This window comes from Chaetomium globosum, genomic scaffold, assembly GCF_000143365.1.
Source record: "Chaetomium globosum CBS 148.51 scaffold_6 genomic scaffold, whole genome shotgun sequence".
Lineage (NCBI taxonomy): Eukaryota > Fungi > Ascomycota > Sordariomycetes > Sordariales > Chaetomiaceae > Chaetomium > Chaetomium globosum.
Genome location: NT_165981.1, coordinates 565,645 through 585,540, shown reverse-complemented (window position 1 = coordinate 585,540; position 19,896 = coordinate 565,645). Strand labels below are relative to the sequence as shown.

The 19,896-nt window shown below is 55.9% G+C and overlaps 6 protein-coding genes across 6 annotated transcripts in view; 3 read left to right on the top strand and 3 right to left on the bottom strand.

Moving 5' to 3' along the window:
• Window positions 1-3: 3 nt before the first annotated feature.
• Window positions 4-6,170, top strand: CHGG_08531 (uncharacterized protein; the record flags this gene model as incomplete). The annotated part of the gene is made up of 10 exons (XM_001226457.1): window positions 4-793; window positions 853-1,102; window positions 1,156-1,261; window positions 1,314-1,429; window positions 1,493-1,649; window positions 1,717-1,853; window positions 1,935-2,057; window positions 2,462-2,512; window positions 2,821-2,981; window positions 3,124-6,170. 10 exons carry the CDS (start codon window positions 4-6, stop codon window positions 6,168-6,170), a joined length of 4,938 nt encoding a protein of 1,645 aa, XP_001226458.1.
• A 1,785-nt stretch (window positions 6,171-7,955) lies between these two features.
• CHGG_08530 (uncharacterized protein) lies at window positions 7,956-9,749 on the bottom strand (the record flags this gene model as incomplete). Its single annotated transcript, XM_001226456.1, has 4 exons — window positions 7,956-8,191; window positions 8,251-8,468; window positions 8,519-9,117; window positions 9,390-9,749. 4 exons carry the CDS (start codon window positions 9,747-9,749, stop codon window positions 7,956-7,958), a joined length of 1,413 nt encoding a protein of 470 aa, XP_001226457.1.
• A 780-nt stretch (window positions 9,750-10,529) lies between these two features.
• Window positions 10,530-11,666, top strand: CHGG_08529 (uncharacterized protein; the record flags this gene model as incomplete). The annotated part of the gene is made up of 1 exon (XM_001226455.1): window positions 10,530-11,666. The coding sequence occupies one exon, from the start codon at window positions 10,530-10,532 to the stop codon at window positions 11,664-11,666; it is 1,137 nt and encodes a 378-aa protein (XP_001226456.1).
• A 506-nt stretch (window positions 11,667-12,172) lies between these two features.
• Window positions 12,173-13,583, bottom strand: CHGG_08528 (uncharacterized protein; the record flags this gene model as incomplete). Its single annotated transcript, XM_001226454.1, has 3 exons — window positions 12,173-12,567; window positions 12,759-13,079; window positions 13,448-13,583. The coding sequence occupies 3 exons, from the start codon at window positions 13,581-13,583 to the stop codon at window positions 12,173-12,175; spliced, it is 852 nt and encodes a 283-aa protein (XP_001226455.1).
• Window positions 13,584-16,248: 2,665 nt separating this feature from the next.
• Window positions 16,249-17,663, top strand: CHGG_08527 (uncharacterized protein; the record flags this gene model as incomplete). Its single annotated transcript, XM_001226453.1, has 6 exons — window positions 16,249-16,287; window positions 16,356-16,527; window positions 16,581-16,703; window positions 16,775-16,915; window positions 16,970-17,378; window positions 17,441-17,663. The coding sequence occupies 6 exons, from the start codon at window positions 16,249-16,251 to the stop codon at window positions 17,661-17,663; spliced, it is 1,107 nt and encodes a 368-aa protein (XP_001226454.1).
• A 1,076-nt stretch (window positions 17,664-18,739) lies between these two features.
• CHGG_08526 (uncharacterized protein) overlaps window positions 18,740-19,896 on the bottom strand; it is a gene marked incomplete at both ends in the record, with an annotated part of 1,936 nt that continues 779 nt past the window's right edge. The window contains one exon of the mRNA XM_001226452.1: window positions 18,740-19,714. Within this exon, the coding sequence (XP_001226453.1) occupies window positions 18,740-19,714 (975 nt within the window). The remainder of the gene's footprint in view (window positions 19,715-19,896) is intronic.

Sequence of the window (19,896 nt, the reverse complement as noted above, 5' to 3'; positions counted from 1 at the left end):
ACGATGCCTCCGCAACCCCTGAATCCCTTGACTGAAGACCTTGTTGCGCAGTTAGGTGAATCCTTCCGCAATATGAAGACAGACGCACCCACGGCCTACGAGTCAGACGAGAAGCTCATCATCGCTCTGGACTTCGGTACCACGTTCTCCGGGATCGCGTACTGTTTTGCAAACCAACGAGACACCAAAGTCGCTGCCATCCTCGACTGGCCCGGTGCCGAAGGAGAATCCGCCCCAAAGATCCCGACGCTCATCAATTACAGCAATGCCAAAGGAGGGGAATTCGCCTGGGGGGCTTCGGTAAACCGCATGCAAGACAACATCGTCGGCGTGAAGCTGTTGCTCGACCCGTCTCAAGAGCGGCCCCTCTATCTCCCCACTGGCAACATCAAGCGGACCATCAAGAACTTGCCCAAGGCCCCAGTCGAGATCGCCGCCGATTTTATCGGTGCCGTGTACCGTCATGCCCAGAGCGAGATTGCCAAAGTAGTTCCCAAGGACTACCTCAAACTTTGCCAGAAGCACTTCGTTCTATCCGTGCCGGCTGTCTGGTCCGACGCGGCCAAGAATGCCACACTCCAGGCCTCCAAGATTGCGGGAATCTTCCCCGTAACGCTGATAAAGGAGCCCGAAGCCGCTGCACTCTACACCATGCACTCGCTGGATTTCTCTCTTAACGTTGGAGATGCGTTCGTGGTCTGTGATGCCGGCGGCGGCACAGTCGATCTGATCTCGTACGAGGTCGTGGGCCTCAGCCCAAACCTCCAAGTAAAGGAACTGGTTCCCGGTACCGGTAAGGCTCCCCTCGAGACCCTTTTGGCGTCAGAAACTAAACTCCGTCCCATGTGATAGGTGGCATGGCCGGATCCCTCGGCCTGAACCAGCGCTTTGTCGAAGCTGTCAAGAACCTCGTTGGCGAAGACCAGTTCGCCGACCTGCGAAAAACCAAGGGCTTTTTGCTTGCCGAGAAGAGCTTTGACCGGGAAGTAAAGAGGGCGTTCAAGGGCGACCCTAACGAGGAGTACTTTGTCAACTTCCCCATGGCGTCCTTGGATGACGACCCTGATCTTGGGCTCGAGGCAAATTGCTGGAGGATGACTGGGTAAGTTCACTCGACGCATGTTTGGGTGATCATAGTCACTGAGATTTGAGTAGCAAGGATCTCAAAGCCATTTTCGCGCCCCTCATCACGGACATTCTTCGCCTGATCGACGACCAGGTGAAGTCAGTCAGGATCAAGCGCCCTGAGGGCGGTGTTACAGTGCGTCTTTCGGGTGCCCTTTGCTTGAAGGAGTCGTATTGACAGAGATTAGGGCATCTTCTTGGTTGGGGGCTTTGGCAGCAGTCAATACTTGAAGGCGTGTGTCGAGAGAGAACACCCCGGCATCCAGGTGCTTCAGCCGACAGATGCGTGGGCAGCTATCGTCAAGTAGGTAAAACTGAAGGTTGGGAGTGGAATACTGGAGAATGGCTGAGCCTAACGCATTACTAGGGGTGCGGCCCTGAGCAAGCTACCAAGACAGGCTACCGTTCTGGCCACTTCAGCCACGCATCATTACGGTGTTGAGGCCTGGGAACTTTACGATCCCGAGGTGGACATTGATGTACCCAGCCAGATCCGCCGGGATGGAACGAAGAGAGCTGAAAGGGTACGCACCTACAACACCCCCCCATTCCCCTTCCTTTTCAGCCTGCAAACAACTCACCCACTGGCAGATGACATGGTTCATCAACATTGGCGATGACATCCTCCGCGACCAAAAGATCAAGTTCCCTTTTTTCCGATCCATCGACGACAACTACTCGCCCCGCGACCTCATCTTCAAGGACACGCTCTTCGAGTGTGCTGATTCGTATGTCCCTCTTCTTATCCCAATACAACGTTCTGCTGTGGTTGTCCCACACCGTATTGCTGACACTGCCTTGCACAACAGACACGCACCAACGCATTTCAGCAAAGGTGACAAGATTAGCACCAACTGCTTGCTGACGGCCGACTTGCGTTCCGTCCCAAACAGCGAATTCGTCAGGAAAGTCGACAAGAACGGGAACCCTTAGTGAGTTTACTTGTCTTTTGCATTTCTCAACGTGGGCGCCTCTTGCTCACCATAGGCAGTTACAATGTCAACTACGATCTTGTCATTACTCTCGAGTCCGCGTTGATGAAGTTCTCACTCGAGATGGACGGTGTTTCGATGGGAAGTGTTGAGGCGAAGTTCAGCTGAGGCAAAGTTGTGGACTTGTTCGTGTTTGGGAAATGCTGGCATGGAGGAGACCATTGGGTGAAAAGCCTCGATACCTATTAATAGTTAACCAGGCTGTGGTCCTTAACTAATAGTTATGTCTGTCTCCCTCTTGTGCTGCCGCGAAGCTGACTGTATCGCCCCACAAAGTCTTTTGCCGGACAACGTGGCATTGACCTGTTCTCATTTCGAATTTGAGTTAAACCTGATCCTGGTAGCGCGACGGTTCACTGGATGGACCAGGATCCACCAAGATTTCAAGGGGTTAAGTAAGGGCGCCTCTGTGTGCTGGGGTCCGAGCCGTTGAGAGCCAAGTCCGACGTGTGTGGTGCGGGTCACGACGCGGATCATTTTCAGGCAGCATTTTTTAAGTTTCTTCCCCGGCTGACACAAAACCAGGACCGTCCCGACGCGGTGGCGTTTGTATCGAGTGTTGGATTTCGGCTGCTTGCAAGAGCGGTAGCATGGCGGCAACACCTCCTTCGACATTGCACGGCTTGAAATGGCCCGGCTATGGGTATCAATCTGTTGAGCTTGACTTTGCTGATCAGTTAAACTTGACAGGTCTACGGTATAGATCTGGGAACGCTCAGAGTCCTCAGTTTCGGACACCTAGTGTCGTGTCACCGAACTCCCTTTCTTATTTGAAATCATCCCACGCAACCCCGCCGGTTCTTGTGACGTTGAACTACCGTGGCGGCCCTTTTATCTACAACGGCGCATCCTCTCATGCGTGCTGTTCTTTTCGCCCTAGTCACAATCACCCTCGAAACGCTACTCAAAGAGTCTGACGAGAACAACGGCATCGCGTCCATTTCTCACAACCGGCGCTATCTGTGGACATACGGTCCGACCGCCATCCTAACTCTCATCGCGGCAGCATGGAGCCGCGCTGAATATCAAAGCAAGTTGGTGGCACCATGGGTTCGGTTGTCAAAGGGCCCTGCGCAAGCCAAGCACACCCTCCTACTCGACTATCTCTCCGACTTCCAGCTGTACGCGGTGTTCAAGGCCCTCCGATATGGCGATTTTACTGTCTCGATTACGGCCGCTGTTGCCATCATCATCAAGGCGTTGATTGTCATCTCGACCGGCCTCATCGCCCTCAGCTGGACCCTTGTTCACCATCCGTCATGGCCAGTCACTATTCAGGACCGCTTTATCGATAGTCCCGCACGCTTGTCGGACGCCGGCACGCTCGCTTATTACGTTATGCAGGGGCTTACAAGGCGGAACCTGACGCTACCGGACGGAATGTCCACAGGCTACGCCTTTCAGTCTATCCACACTGATCTCCCCAACACTGCCGAGACGAGCGTTGTCGTTGACGGGTTTGGAAACTCACTTGAATGCCACCCAGCGGAGCTGGCGTTAAAGGGGTCAGCCCCCCCAGATCCTCATTACTATGAGGAGGCCGTGATGAATCTGACCATAGCATCCCCCGGGTGCAATATGAAGCACCTCCAGATAAGGCCAAGCCCTATTTGGCCGTGCTCCGGCCAACACAACGCATCCTGTGACGTGCTGTTCACACGCTTTACAGCAAGTCGTTGTGATGGGATAACGGGCGATCAAGGAAGGCGTATCCTTATCTTGTTTGGGAACATGACGTACAGTATCGACAGGTCCATAACACTGAAGGATTACACAGGCGCGGGGACAAGACATCCATACCTCGCTGAGATGCGGCAGTCGACCCAGATGCTCTGTGTGCCAACCTACGGCATCACAAAAGTGAACGTGGTCCGGAATGGAACCCAAACACGGAGAGTCACGGCGGTCCCAGGAGCTTCTTCCCGGACCCTTAATTCCGTCACCGGCTGGGATCTGGTTGATGCGCACATTGCTGCCGTCCCTAACTTCAAATTTGTTGCCAGGAATCCATACGGCAGCACCGTAAGGATTGGGAACACTACAATCGACGTGGACCAGTTTATGGACTTTGCCCTGCCTAGCCAGCTGGGTGCACATCAACCACTCGATTCTCTCTTCGAACCCAGCGCCTTTCAAAGACTTGCAACAGCCTATTATGCGCAGGTTGCTGCCATCATCGCTAAGCAGAGTCTGATGGAGCCAGCATCTATCCGAACGCAGGCTTCTGCGACCTTGTGGGGGAACAGGCTCGTGGTACGAGGCTGGGCGGCCCACTGGATGGCTGCCCTGGCGGGTGTTTGCGCAGTGCTCATAGCCGTCGCCATCTTTCTGGTTCCAAAACGGGGCATCTTGCCTTGTAAGCCTACAACTCTGCCCGGCATGGCATCGCTAGTCCAGCACAGCCCGAACCTCTTAGCCCTGCTGCGATTCTCAGGAGCGGCCGATGCAAAAAGACTGGGCCGTCCCTTGGTCTCATCAAACTTCAGATCGGGAGTCGTCATGGATCCTGCCTCGGGCCAGCCATATTTCACAATTGTGAGCGAGCAGCTACATTCTGTCGACAGGAAATCTCTCACCTTCCCGCAAGTTAAGTCCAAGACGACGCACCCAGGTGTTCTGCACCCTGGTTCCCGTTTAGCCCTGTGTTTGCTCCTGACGATGCTCATCGTGGCCCTGGAGTTGACGTTACGCAAATCGGTCAATGACAAGGGCCTCGGCGATGCTCCCGATAATAGCTACATCCATTACACATGGACCGCGGTTCCAGCTGTCGCCTTTGGTGGCCTGTCCATGTTGTTTTCCACCATGGACTTTCAGGTCCGGTCCCTCGCGCCGTACGCGGCACTCAAGCACAGTGTTAGCGCAAAGTTATACAAAACACTCGACTTCATGGACATGTCAGTCCCTCGGATTATCTTCCGCGAGATCAGATTCGCCAACATCGGCGCGCTAGCAGCCACGACGGCATTCCTAGTGGCCTCGGTGTTTACCATCTTCTCGGCATCGTTATTTCAACCACTTGCAATTCCAACGGAAGTTCCGATATCATTCCGGGTTAACCAGTCCATCTCTATGGGGCCATTTGATGTGGATGACGGCAACGTGATCTCATCCCTTATCTTTGGGAGCAACTTTTCGTTTCCCAGGTATACCTACCAAAACCTTGCCTTTCCTCAACTCGTCCCGACTACCCCATTGTCTGGCGATCACAAAATCAATGGGTCCACCGTTTCCATCGAAGCCGCCGTGCCCGCGGTGCGGAGTAAGTTGACCTGCCGTGTCTACGACTCATCCAAGATCACGACCAACCTCACTCTCAACTACACCATCGGCTACTCAAACTATCACAACCCTCTCGGGATCAACATCAAGGGTGAAGAGTGCAACCGCTTCCCCAAACACGAGCAATATGGATACAACAATATTCTAGCCACGTACTCCAACATGACTTACTTCGGCATCGGCAGGACCATCGGCAACATCTCCGAAGCCCAAGGCTGCAGCGACCTGCTCTATACCTGGGGCAAGCTGGACTACACCGCCGACCCCATCATCCAGCACATCGCCGCAGTCGGCTGCAACGAAACCATCGAAACCCTCTCCGTCGCCACCACCTTCCTCGGCGCCAACCTTACCATCGACCTCAACCACCCACCCGTCCCGCTCGACAACACCACCCACCTCTCCACCATCTCCACATGGAAATTCTCCAACCACTACGGTTCTCTTGCCGACCTCTCCACGGCCACCAATTACCTGACCCCCTTCTTCGCCGCCCTCACCACCTCCCCCTGGGCCATCCCCCTCCCCTCGCTCGGCTCTCCCGCCGCCACCCCCGATATCCTCGCCGCCATCCACCACCACCACGGCATCATACAAGCCCAGACCTTCGCGCGGCACCTCCTCCCCGCCAACACCACCAACACAACCCTGCCGCGCCCAGCGCCCCCGCTCCAATCCCACCCAGTGAGCACCACAGACGACCAATTCCACTACCCCGCCACCGCGTACTCTCCGCCCGGACGAGGGGCGCCGCCGCGTCGTGCAGGATGAGACGTCGACCACGGATCCTGCAGGTGCTGCTGGGGGATCGCCGATGGTGTTGGTGGGTGCTTGGGTGGGTGTTTCTGAGGGAGACGGATGTGTTGCCGCGGAGTCCGAATAGTGTGGCGAGTGTGGTGGCGCTGGTGGCAGGGGGTGGGTTGTTGGAGGATGGGGGGGAGGGGAAGATGGGTGGGGAGAAGGGCGAGGGGGGGTATGGGGGTAGAAGTTGGGAATGTGGAATTTGGAAATTGGGAATTAATTGGGGGGAGAGGGAAGGGGGTTGAAGGTTTTTGAATGGGGTTGGGGGACCGGGTGACGGGATTGGGGAGGGGCAGGGAAAAAAGGTGGTGGGGAGAGATGGAGGGCGGGGTGTGAGTTCGGTTTGGCATTTTTTTGCGGTGCGGGAGGAGGATGTTTGGGTGGTGATAAGGAGGGGGAAGGCGAGGTTGATAGGTGGTTGAGTTCTATGTGTGTCTGTTGTTTAAGAAGTAAAAGGCCATTGGCTAGCCCTCTTCGCGTTCGAAGGGAGGTAGCTGGTTACAAACTCCTAAGGATTTCATTACTTGACTCATGTGCTGAGTTCCAGCCCGGTGACGGCCCCAACTTAAGATGGCGTGTACTGTCCGTTTCGGCAGACGCTTGCTCACACGCTGCTGTTCCTAAAATTCCACCATTGGCTTTGGGCTCGAGCACAAAGTCCCAAATCCGGTGGAACGAAGGGGTTTGGACAGGGTTTGCGAGCCTCTTCCACATACACGGCTGACCAGCGCTGCACTACATGCATTCCAGCCCCTGTTGCGAAGTATATGTCTCCACTCGTGGCTGTTGGATTAGCAAAAATAGGCAGATAATATGTGTCAGCTTCTTCGACGGACGGGGACGGGACTGGACAGAACGGAACACTGACGACCGGCTGCCAGGGCACCGAAGAAGAAATAAAAGCGGACGCTCCCCAAGGACGACACGACAGGGAACAAGAAAAAGAAAGCGAAGGAGGGACAGCGAGGCCACAACGGGCGGACCCTGCTGAAACCCAACCAGACACTGAGGCAGCCGCCAGCAAAAATCAAATTGTCGGGCACTGGGAAGTCGAACATATCTACATCTCCTAGAGCTTCCCAAACCAGCTAACAACACCAGCCAAGACGCCGCCTGCAAGGCTTAGTAGGTGCTTCTTTATCTATACACTTTCACACAACGACCGCAACAACTGAACCCGTTCCTCACACCACACCGCAGAGGAGACCGACCATATGCGGTATAAGTACCCGCCGGATGGCAGGTTGTCCGGCCCCAAAGCATTTATTTACGTGTGGTCGGCTGGGTCCAAGAAAAAAACTAGAAGAAAAAGGAACAGAAAATGCTGCAGCAGGCCCGGCACCATCGCGCTTCTGCCATTTTGAATGCTTGATCCTGCCTCTTCACACCAAGAGCCCCGCTTACAATGTGCGTGTCCTGACCTGGAAATGCCTGACATCGACGACCAGTACTTCGTTACCCACATGTGCGAGTTGTGTTTCTCTTCCCTCGCTCGTCAACTTGGTTGTCCGGTCGAATAATAACACGACATCAGTTTTGGAAACATTCCATACCGTAATTACTTGCAAATCTCGGGCCCATCTGACATCCCCATCGCTCAACATAACCCGCCTTGAATTCTTGATCGAGTTCACCCGAGAACGCAAGTTCAAATTGGTGTTACTATTTCACGCCCAAATGAATCTCAACATGCCAAGTATCAGCAAAGGATGTAAACTGTCAACTGCAAACAGCACCACTACTCAACCTCCTACTTTAGTACACGTAGCGGAAGTTGGGGTTCTCCTTGTCCGTCAAGTCCTCGAACGCATGCGCCAGCCTATCCTCCCCGCTTGACGTCGCCTCTGCCAACGCATCCCGCTTCTTGTTCTGGTGGACCAGGTAAAACCGAAGAAAGATGATGACGATGACGAGAAGGCTGTAGCAGCCGAGGTGCGTGGCAAATGCGATGAAGTAACGGGGCTCGTCCCACTTGAGGAACACTTGGGGCCCTAGAATGATGTAAGTTAGATACTAGGCCGATCCGAAGTGTTATCCAGGGCTTCCTTACCAATGGCGTTGCCGGCGGACCAGATGACAAAGTTGAGCGCCACAACCACACTCTTCTTAGTCTGTCCGGCAATGTTGCGCGAGACCATGGACAGGGCTAGCGTCTGGGCGGACCAGAACGAAAGGGTGATGTAGTAGCAAATCACCAGGCCAATCTTCTGCCCCATCGTTTCCAAGGGCACCGTCATGAGACAGATGGTCCCGATGAACGACCTACACCTGTTAGCGGAGGCAGGCCTTAGACCACACAACGGAAAGATTGCACTTACGGAACCACAAACGCCAGCATCACCAACAAGTTCTGGCCCGTCTTCTTGACCAGCCACGCCGAGCTCAGCAGCACAATGATGATGTACGCTCCCAGGACCATAGCCAACAACTGGGTCTCCAGCGTCGTAAACCCAAAACTCTTGATAATAATGCCCTGGAAACTCCCCAGCCCACTCGTCGGCAGCGTCGTGCACAGCTGGATCAGCGCATACCCCCACGCCTGCGGGTCCTTGATGCCCTCCCAAGCCTGATGCTTCTTCCACTCCTTATTCTGCACGCCCGTCTGGTTGGACCGCACGCGCTCAATCATGAGCTTCTTGTCCTCCTCACTAAAGCACTTGGCCCGCATCGGCGAGTCAGGCATCCACCAGCCCACAAAGGCGCCATAGATGACCGAGATCACCCCATACGCCAAAAACAGCCACTGCCACGACAACAACGGGCCCCCGGGCAGGATCAGCGAGAAGCAGTACGCCAGCAGCCCGCCCACCATCTGCTGCGCGCCGTTCATCATGTACCAGTACGTGACGCGGGCGGTCTGCTCCTCGCGCTTGTACCACGTCGACGAGAGCACGACGAATGCCGGCTGGCAGACGGACTAGAAGGACCACAGCAGCTGGCGCGCTCAACTGAGTCCTCTGATGTGGGGGCAGCGCCATGTGTAAGGAAGCCCTGGCTCACAGTTCATATCGGAGAAGGAGAGGACTTTCATCATTCTCAGGCGCCAAATCTCCCTCATTTGGGAGTATTCCCCCACGAGAATGGTAATTTAAATGCAGTTTGTGACCCAGGGCTTCTGGAGGGGGAGTTGGGGTTTATTTTGGGTGTACCCCGGTGGGGGGGGGGGGAGGGTGGGATGGGAAAACGGACTTCTTGGTCATGCAGGTTGGTGTCCTCGACGATTCCCATGATAGAGGCGAAGCTCATGGTCCCCTTGTCGATCGCTTGAAGGAAGTAGGTCGTGATCATGATGGCAAGGATTCGTTTGTCGATGAGGCGACGGAGCCGGTTGTCTTCGGCTTCCGAGATCTCGACGCGGGTGTCGGAGACGTACTGGGCCAACTCCTTGTCTATCTTCCCATAGTTCTGCCCGCTTTTCTGCAGTTCGGGCGATTGCGCTCTCTCGGCCTCGACGACGTCCTTGTAAGGGTCCGTTTTCTGGTCGCCTGATGTCGAGCCATCGCCGGCGGGGTTAACCGCATCGCGGTGTCCAGGACCTGTCGAAGCCATGGTGTTGTTGTGGCAAGAGACTCGAGGGTTTCTGGATGAAGCGGGGCTGAAGGAATGATAAGCCCTCCGCACCTGGGGACCGGGATACAAAAACTTCAGAGTGTTGGTTCTCTATCGGCCTGGAAATGGCAACCCTTTAAGCCTGCCCACATCCCGTAGGTTCCCCATGGGGAACCGATCCAAGGATCCCCAGGTTTCTCCACAGGTCGCGCAGTTAAGACGGGATCCCGGCTCTCGGGTTGCCCCCTTCCACCTTCGCTTGTGAGCTACCCCGAGCTCACCGCATCCCTTGACCGTTAAGAGGAGCGACTCCGCTCGAACCCGGGCCCTGTGAACGGAGCGGCAGTGGTATGAGGAGGTGTGGAGATGACCCACCAGAAATGCGAATGTTCCCCTCCTTTCATGTTGTGTAACTCGCTCTTTACTGGACCGAGAGCAGTTTGCTCTATTCGGCTGAATTCAGCCCGAGAGAGATCCCCCAAATCCACCCTTGTTTTTGGAGGTGGTTGGTTGGCAGGGGGTGATTCTCCACCAAGGAGCGGCCGGTGAACGGGAATGACTTCTTAAAGAGGAGTTACATCCAGGCCAGGGAGCGTCTGTAGCTATCCCGCTTCGAGCATCACAGCAGCCACCACGCACAATCTAGCTTGCTACTTTCTGTACCCGGTCATACTGTGTACCACAACACCATCAAAGCCAGGTCGACCACCCCTACCCTAATTCCAACCCCTGACATCATACACCAACCATCACCACCACGGTGCCAACACCCCGCCCACCATGCCCACCACACACGCGGGCATCACCTCCCAAGAGGTGCACGCCAAAATCAACCTCCTCATCTCCGCCATGGTCTCGATCCGCGACAAAACCGGCGAATTTCTTCTCACCCTCCCCGACGGCCGCATAATCGACACCAAAGGCTGGCAAGACTGGGAATGGACGCACGGCATCGGCCTCTACGGCATCTGGCAGTACTACACCATGACCAACTCGCCCGCCCACCTGGCCATCATCGAGGACTGGTTCGCCGCGCGCTTCGCCGCGGGCGGCACCACCAAGAACATCAACACCATGGCCGCCTTCCTCACCCTCGCCTGCGTCTACGAGCGCACCCGCAACCCGGCCTACCTGCCCTGGCTCGACGCCTGGGCCGAGTGGGCGTACCACGATCTGCCGCGCACCCGCCACGGGGGCATGCAGCATATTACGTATCTGGAGGAGAATAGGGGCCAGTTGTGGGACGATACGTTGATGATGACGGTGCTGCCGCTGGCGAAGATTGGGTTGGTGCTGGGGCGGCCGCATTATGTGGACGAGGCGAAGCGGCAGTTTTTGCTGCATGTGCAGTATTTGTTTGATGCGAAGACGGGGTTGTTTTTTCATGGGTGGGAGTTTGCGGAGGAGGGGCCGGGGGGGCATCATTTTGCGGAGGCGAGGTGGGCGCGGGGGAATAGTTGGTTGACGATTGCGGTGCCGGAGTTTTTGGAGCTGTTGCGGGAGGGCGGGGTGAGGGATCAGGCGTTTGAGGCTGTCCTGAGGGATACGTTGTTGGCGCAGTGCCAGGCGCTGGGGCCGCTGCAGGAGGCGGCGACGGGGTTGTGGCGGACGTTGTTGGACGTGTCTGAGGCGGAGGGCTCGTACCCCGAGGCGAGCGCCACGGCGGGGTTTGCGTTTGGCGTGCTCAAGGGGCAGAGGAAGCGGGATCTTGGGGGGGAGTTTGACGAGATGGCGATTCGGGCGGTTAAGGGGGTGTTGGCGAATATCAGCGAGGATGGGGAGTTGTTGAATACGTCGTTTGGGACGGCCATGGGGAGGGATCTGCAGCACTACAAGGATATTCCCGTGACAAGTATGCCGTATGGGCAAGCCATGGCGATCATGGCGCTCGTCGAGTTCTCGAGGAGGTATCTCTGATGGGCATAGCTGGCCGCCTTTCGCGCTCCGTAGCCTAGAAACGGCAATGAATAATGTTTCAACCCACGCGGTGGATATCTGGCTGGGACGAAGACATCCTTCCGTCGAGGGAGAGCCGAGATATTCAGACGGGCATATGTCCGACGTTGTCTTGAACGCTCCGAAGCCGGATAGGGGCCGAAGATATGGTGGGAGGGTGCCCGCTCGAATCGGTCGCAATGGGAGTCATGACCAAGCCCGGGTAGATCTTCGTCGCCAGCGGCCGGAGGGTAGGGATGCAGGAAATGATGATGGGAAGGTTGATTTCCATGATGGACCAGAAGACAATACGGATAGCTGCAGTTGTCAAGTCGTGATTTCCGATAATATCATGCCTGATGAAGATGACACGGAGCACCGACACAGCACAAACCCTGCACGGTCGTTAGACGTTCCAGTTCCAGTCCCGCCAACTAGGTACCTCCCGAGGTGCTGGGTTCAATGCGAGGCAAGTCAAGGTGGCGTACTTACCCAAAGCCCAAGATAAACAGAACCAAGAGCCACAGTTTCTGCCTCCACGGCAGCGTCATGGGCCATATTGCGGGTACCGGGAGGCACAGCGTGACAAAGTTAATGAGGATGTTGAGCCCATTGTCTACGTTGAATTTGACACGGATGTCGATGCAGTTGTTGTTGAAAGGCTTGTCCCAATAGTTGTGAATCGGCGTGCAAAAGAAGATGTTCGTCAGGGTAACATATGTGCCGTGGAGAATTACCGCGACTAGAACGACGTAGGTGGCTTTTCTGACCGAAGTGACGAGAAAAACATCGAGGAAGAGTAGGCAGACAGATACCTTGGTCAAGACGAGGGAGAGGTTGTTGATGAGGATTGCAACATACTGAACCTGGTATGCCGATATGGCTGTTTAGCTCAACGTGCGCCGGCTGGCTGCCGTGGCATAACGGGGGCATGACGGACTCTTAAGCTTTTGCGCAGCTGCTCGACGGGAAGGGTAGATTGGGGCCAGCCCAGTCCGTATGCGACATCTGAAGAAGAAAGGGCGGCATTCGTCAGCGGGGGGCGGTTCAGATGCAGCCAGAGACATAACATACGGACCCCAACACTAGCCGTGTTGCCGATGCAGAAGAACTGTGTGGCCGAGCGAGAGGTGTGAGCCATGGTCCTCATCAAGACGGGTACGGATACCGGGCGGCGCGGGAACGCCGGAGTACCCACCAGGGTCAGGGCCAAGAACCAGTCTGTTGGTCCCAGGACGCGTAAAATGCGACCTCGGGAGAAGAAGCGGAGCGCGACGGCAATTGTGGACAGGGCGGCCATCAACACGGTGCCCGCGAAAAGTTGCGTGCCCCGTTTCGACCACTCCATGAATGAGTCGAGAGAGCGGTCGCATCGCCGTCTGAGTTTCGTGGGGTCTTGTTTTTTGTGGTCAGCAGAGTGGACGAGATTTGAGTTGTCTCTTCTGGTTTGACTTTGATCCACCGCCTCAACCAATGGGCACGGTTCTCTAACCCTTTTCCAAATCGAGATTGGGGACACGACATGGATCCTCGTGATGGCGGCTGAACCATCCAATCGGGAATGTTGCTCGGCGGATATAACCCCTTAACCCCTGAAAGGCCGAGACCCCCAACCGTTTCTGGTAACGTAGCCGAGCCGGTGAGCTTGGCGATCATGAGGTCTGACTCGTCTGCTCGTGGATGTTTGTCTCACTCATCTCGGGATGGGCCAAGAAACGGGAACATCCGCAGTCCGGGGCGACGGAGTACCTTGCGTTATGGACGCGCAGCGGCACCATCGAGGGCTCCGATCATGCACGGCCACTCGTCCAAGACGCTTAGAGTACGGAGTAACATGGCGGCGTGGGGAGCGGGGAGCCCAGAGGCCCAGAGGCCCAGAGCGCAGTTAAAATCCCACATCCTTAAAGCTTGCCTTCACTTGGGCTGCGGGTTCTCGGGTTGGACGAGGCACGGTTCTAACTCACCGGACCAAACGCCATGCCATGAAAGCGGCGGCCTTGTCCTGGGCCTGGAGCTCTGGGGCGAGCAGCATGGACTCTCCCCGTCCTGTCGCAAGGCGTTTTATTTAGTTCTAGCCTCAATAACGAGGTTTCGGACGATTTTTGATTCAGTGGTTCCCATGCCGATCCCGGGGCGTTTGAAACCGCTCGGGTAGTTCGGTTGCTCTTAATACCTCGGTTTCGCAACCATAATGGAATGGCGCCGTATTCGTAAGGTAGTCAACCAGGAAGTTGCGACAGTTGACACCCTCGCCTCATCACTCTAGCCCGGTACATGGAATACCGTTACCGATGTGACGATGTACAAAATAGATATGATCGACCGATCCAAGAAGACGATCTCCGACTTTCGCAAACATCCCTAGCACTGCACCACAAGAAGTACCGAGGTCGAGACTCAACGCCAAGGGCTTGTCCGAAGTCTGACCACCTCACCGACAATATTCCGGATGGCCCTCCGTTCAAGCATGGAACAATTCAGTTCCAAGGTCAGTTGAACAAGCTCCCATGAGACACGGACCCAAGGCGCTGGGACCAGATCAACCACCCGGTCCGAGAGTTATCGGGCCATGCATGGTTAGATGAAGTTGATCGGGGGAACCTAGGGAAAGTACCTGTTATTTCTAGGATCCAATGAAGATTCATTTTTCTGACACGAACATCATCGACGTGTTGGTGGTGTCAGAGAGGCATACGGATCAACGTGGTGTTCCGTGCTTGTTACCCCCAACTTGCGTTCGACGCCGCAGAAACAAAAACGCCTTGTTCACTCATCCGACGTATGTCTTGTAATGAAAACATCCCAGAACTCGTTTCCAAACTGCCTCCTCAGCTTTTCCATCTCGAAACGAAGCTAGGCCGCAAACACTCGCAGCACCGTCGTAAACTTACCTAGGTGGCCTTCTCCTTAACCCCAGACCCAAAGGGCCTTAAATATATGCTTGATGGGGGTTCACAACCGGTCATACTTGATGCTATAGCAACAAGTGCAATACTCTGGGGTTTGTTGTGGAGACAAATCATGAGTACGGCGCTCACAAGATTCGTACGTCTCACGATGGAGCAATCACTCTCAGCTGGCTTTTTCGCAGCCCCCGGCCATTTCTCCCGCCCGGCAAAAATGGAGCAGAGCACGAGCTTTGGCGGGGGAAGAGGGCCGGCTCTTGGAACGTTTGATGTCACTGACGGCGGTAGCATTGTGGCGAAGAACTTTACCTGTACCTACATAGGTATAGTTATAGGCGCAAACATCTCAAGTCTTAACCACAAAAGTCTTGGAACCCTCAAAACCCGCCGAGTTGACCGCTGTAGCGCCCGCAAAGAGACCTTGGCAACGAGTAACAATTGGCAGTTGCAGGGTTGGGACGAATAGAAGGAACATGGACCCGTGGTCAACCGGAGGCAGAAGGGTCTTACCCCGTTTGGCAACGTTGGTCTGTCACACACCTTCCCCCGGCCGGCGAAAACAAACTGTGTTTCTCTGGAGATCAACGAGGAGTAAAAATTCGGGAATTTGACAGCTCCCACGTTTTAATTACCCAACTTGACCCCCAGCTGTTCCCTTTACCCCAACGTCATTGACTACCTACCTACGGTATTTTTTGGCACTGCCCAACAGGTTACGAATCAACCAAACTTGTCTCTGTAATTATTTCCAAATTAGTATCTAGCTTGTAGCGGTGACGCAAAAACGCCGACCGTGGAACAAAGATTTGGCGCGTGGTTACGGCCTCACAGACTTTCCTCGCCCGCCTAGGCAAAAACACGACACATCAGGGCGACAGCAACTCCAACTTTGGGAGTACTTTCACCATGGCAAAAATCAAAACACTGGCCGTGGACGAATTCTACACTCCAACCCTCGCAGAAATCATCGCTACTCTCCAAAGGGGTGATATTTCGAGCGAGCAACTGACAAGGGTGACCATGCCCCCCACCCCTTTTTCGCCCTCCCACTCCTCCCTGACTGTGGTCACGCGCAACTGGGAATATCCCATTTAATTCCGGTGTATCTAGAAATACGCCTACCGCATCAACGAACTGAATAGCTTTGTCAGACCTGTTGCTCAAACCAACCCGGACGCGCTCCAAGACGCCATTGTTCTCGACAAGGAGCGGGCATCTGGCCATATACGAGGGTTCGTTGCCTGCATGTCTTGACAACAAAAGGCAGGTCGCGACTCACATTCTCTGTTTTCACGTTCTAGTCCGCTTCATGGTGTCCCGATTCTCATCAAAGAGACGATGTGTACCCTGGATAGAATGCAAACAACAGGTAGGCCCTCCCGATACCCCACGGGACGAATGTTGACCATGCCCTGAATCTTCCGTCACCAGCCGGGTCCTTTGCTTTATCCGGCGCGCGCCCGTCTCTGGAATCGACTGTAGTTACGCGGCTCCGCAACGCCGGCGCTGTTATCCTAGGGAAGACAAGCATAACAGAATGGAGCAATTCGAGGTCGGGTTACACCCCCCATGGATGGTCGCCCTTCTATGGTCAATGTTACGGTGCTTTCTTTGGCAGTCAAGACCCACAGGGCTCTTCCTCGGGGTGTGCCGTCGCTATGTCTATCGGCTTTGCTGCGGCGGCCGTTGGGGTTGAGGTGAGTAACGACAACGCAAACCTTCCACGAGCCAACGTGGCGATGCTCGGGATTAACCTTCTCGGAAGACATGGGGAGACATCACCTATCCCGCCCAAACCAGTGGCGTAGTCGGCCTCAAACCCACTGTCGGTCTGGTTCCTCGCACTGGCATTGTGCCGGTCTCGTCCTTCAAGGATACCGTGGGTCCCATCACCAGGACTGTGAAAGACGCAGCTATAATTTTGTCGGCCATCGCCGGTGAGTGCCGACATCAAGTTCCGCAAGTACTGCCGTTAACCGTTGATGATTAGGCCGGTGCTTCTATGACCCCGCAACCATCCCTATCCCATTCGAGACGGTCCCCGACTACGTCGCCGCTTGTAAACCCGATTCCCTTCGAGGGGCGCGGATTGCAGTGAGTCTCACGCCGAATCGTGAGTAAGCAAGCGTTTGTTTCTGACGCCGTAGGTCTCCCCGTCTGTAATGGAACGATACCATGATGAAGATATCATGAAGGCAATAGATGCCGCTCTTCAAGTCATGGAGTCAGCAGGCGCCGAAATTATTCGGGACTACGACCTCGTGGGCTGGAACTACGGTGTCTCCAAGAGAGCGAAAATGCCCGATAATGTAATGCTGAGAGAAGGTGAGTCCGCAAACCCAACCTCAACTTCTCTTACCGCAATCTGATCAGGCCCAGGACTGGAATCATACCTCCGTACTCTCGCCACAAATCCGCACGGCATATACACCATGGCCGACTTGGTCAACTTCACGGCGGTGACGCCGGCGGAAAACGCGATGGACTACGGCCTGGAAGGCTTCGTCGCAGCGCGAGACGAGCCGCACAACAGTTCCTCCCCGGAATTCCAAGCCGAAGTGCACCGCATGCTGGAGCAGGGAAGCGCCATCGCAAAGATGCTGAACACGGCGAACTGCGACGCCCTCGTTGTGCCGACCATGGCCGACATCCCCTCCGACCTGGGACAAAACCCCGTCATCGCCGTTCCGCTCGGCTTCCGCCCGCTCACGACCAGGGCATTGCGCAGCAGCCGCATGGTGCCCAAGGACCGCGCAAGCCAAATGATAGGCAAAGGGCCCAACTCACCGTGAGAACATGCCGGCCCACTTCCGCTCCCGAGGAATTCTTGAACTGACTACTCGCTATTAGTTTCTCGTTGAGCTTCGTGGGGAGGAGATTCAGCGAGGAGAAGCTGATCGGTCTGGCCTATGCCTTTGAACAGAAGACCAATGTCCTGGCAAAGAGTCGGCCTTGTCTGCGGTCGAGTGTGCCTATCCTGTCGGGACCGTGTCCCTCCTGTCGGGGGCGTATCGGTCGTTTCAAGACCGGGGCTGAGAAAGAACAGGGGGCCCGAGGGTCGGGTAGCAAATGATGAACTGGATATGGGTTTTCTTAGTGTTGCCGCTTGCGGAGTCACGGGAAGCCTGGTTAGGCTGTGTGGTGGGAAAGCATTAGGCTCTTACCGGCTAGCCGTTGTCTTCTGGATTTTTCTCGTGGTCTTCGTTGGATGATATCTTTAAAGGCGCGGCATGGGTAGAACCAGGACCATAAACAATGCATAACTGGATTGGATAGAGCGTTCAGCGGAACATTGAGTCAAATCATCCTTCACCGCAGAAGAGGTTATCCTTGATGCGCATTATAGATTTCCGTGCTTGTTTCAGTCGTGGCCCCCAGGTTGATGTAGCCCATTCATGGCTTAATCTCCGGGTTCAACATGTTACTGACCACACGCTCCGGCCAACTGTTTCTGCCCTACCTTGCGGTGGGCTTAGCCGTGGATAATAAACTTCAAGAGCGAGCAGTGTCCCTTGACTGCGAGAATAGTACCTGTAACGGTCCCAGGAGTATATTGCAACTATCTGGTGACGACTCTACGAGTACACTAAGCTTGAAGAAGAAAAGGAAAGATGAGAGAGTCTGGCAGCTCGTGGGGCTGCTTTATGATCGCGAGTGCGGTGGCCCGAGCGCATTGCTAATTAGAATGTTCGGTGTGCTGTGGGGCAACTGGGAATAGCTTCATCCAGGGGTTCGGTGGGCCGTGCTTGTACGTGAGCTGGCCGAGGGTTACCGAGGCCCACCTCGGGCACAGCTTGTTACAGTACCTACTCTAGGCGAGAGTCAGCGATTTGTCCAGGTTCAGGGGAGGCTATCTGTAATTGTGTCGTCCCCCAAAAAACGAGCTCCCTCCCACTTCCAATTGAGGTGGAAGAGCTATCGCTCGTGTCACATGTGGATCTATGTCGATGGCTTATCTTGGCACATCCCGGCTTCGTGGCACCAGACAAACCTAACATAGGCAGGGGGGACGAGTCAACCGAGCTTGATAAAGTCACGGTCAAGCATCTCCGGCACCTATGCAAAAAAGAGCAAAACTCGATTCTCAAACTGCTAAACACGACCTCCACTATCCATCCATCCCTCCTCACATACCACCCCCATCACCCCTCACGCCCCCGCCTGCAGCTTATACGCCTCGTCGCCCTTCCGCCTCTCCTCCTCAATAATCTCCTGCACCGACTTCGCGGCCGGGCCACCCCCAGCACCATAATACTGCTCCGCCAACTCGATACAGCGCAAGTTCGCCGCCAGCTTATTCATCGTCTCCATCCACTCCTCCGTCTTCTCGCTATCAAACACAATGCCGCCGCCCGCCTGCAGATACGCCACGCCCGCCTTGACCAGCATGGTCCGAATGGCAATGCACGTGTCCATCTGGCCCTCGTACGCAACCACGGCGCGCGCCCCCGTGACCTTGTCCGTCTCGACGCGCACCTCGTCGTACGCAAACCAGCCCGCCGCACCGGCGTAGATGCCGCGCTTCTCGCCCTCCAGGTCGTAGATCAGCTCCATGGCCTTGATCTTGGGGGCGCCCGAGACGGTGCCGGCGGGGAAGATGCTGCGCATGGCGTCCCAGCGGGTGCACTCCGGGCGGAGGAGGCCGGAGACCTCGCTGGTCAGGTGCTGGACGTGGCTGAAGCGGTCGATGCGCATGAGGCGGTCGACCTTGACGGTGGAGGGGTGGCAGACGCGGTTGACGTCGTTGCGCGCCAGGTCGACCAGCATCACGTGCTCGGCGCGGTCCTTGGTGCTCGCCTGCAGCTCGGCGGCCAGCTCGTCGTCCTCGGCTGGGTTCAGGCCGCGGCGGATGGTGCCGGCGATGGCGTGGTTGACGATGCGCGGGCGCGAGCGGGATTGCTCGGCCGCCGAGTAGGCGAAGCGGGTGTCGATGGGTAGGGGCGCGTAGCCGTCCGTTTTGACGAGGCATTCGGGCGAGGCGCCGACGATGTGGAAGTCGGTGCAGCTGAGGAAGAAGAGGTAGGGGGAGGGGTTGAGGGTGCGCAGGGTGCGGTAGATGTTGAAGGGGTGCAGGGCGGTGCCGCGCGAGAAGCGCTGGGAGGGGACGGCCTGGATGATGTCGCCCTTGACGATGTGGGATTTGAGCGAGGTGACGAAGGTCTCGTAGCCGTGGCGGCCGACGTTGGAGGCGTATTGTTGGGAGGCGGCCGGGTCGGCGGGGCTTTGGGGCGGGCCCCGGAGGGTCGGGCTGCTGAATGACGGCGAGGGTTGCGCGGAGTTCTATGGCAGGCGTCGTCGTAGGCGGA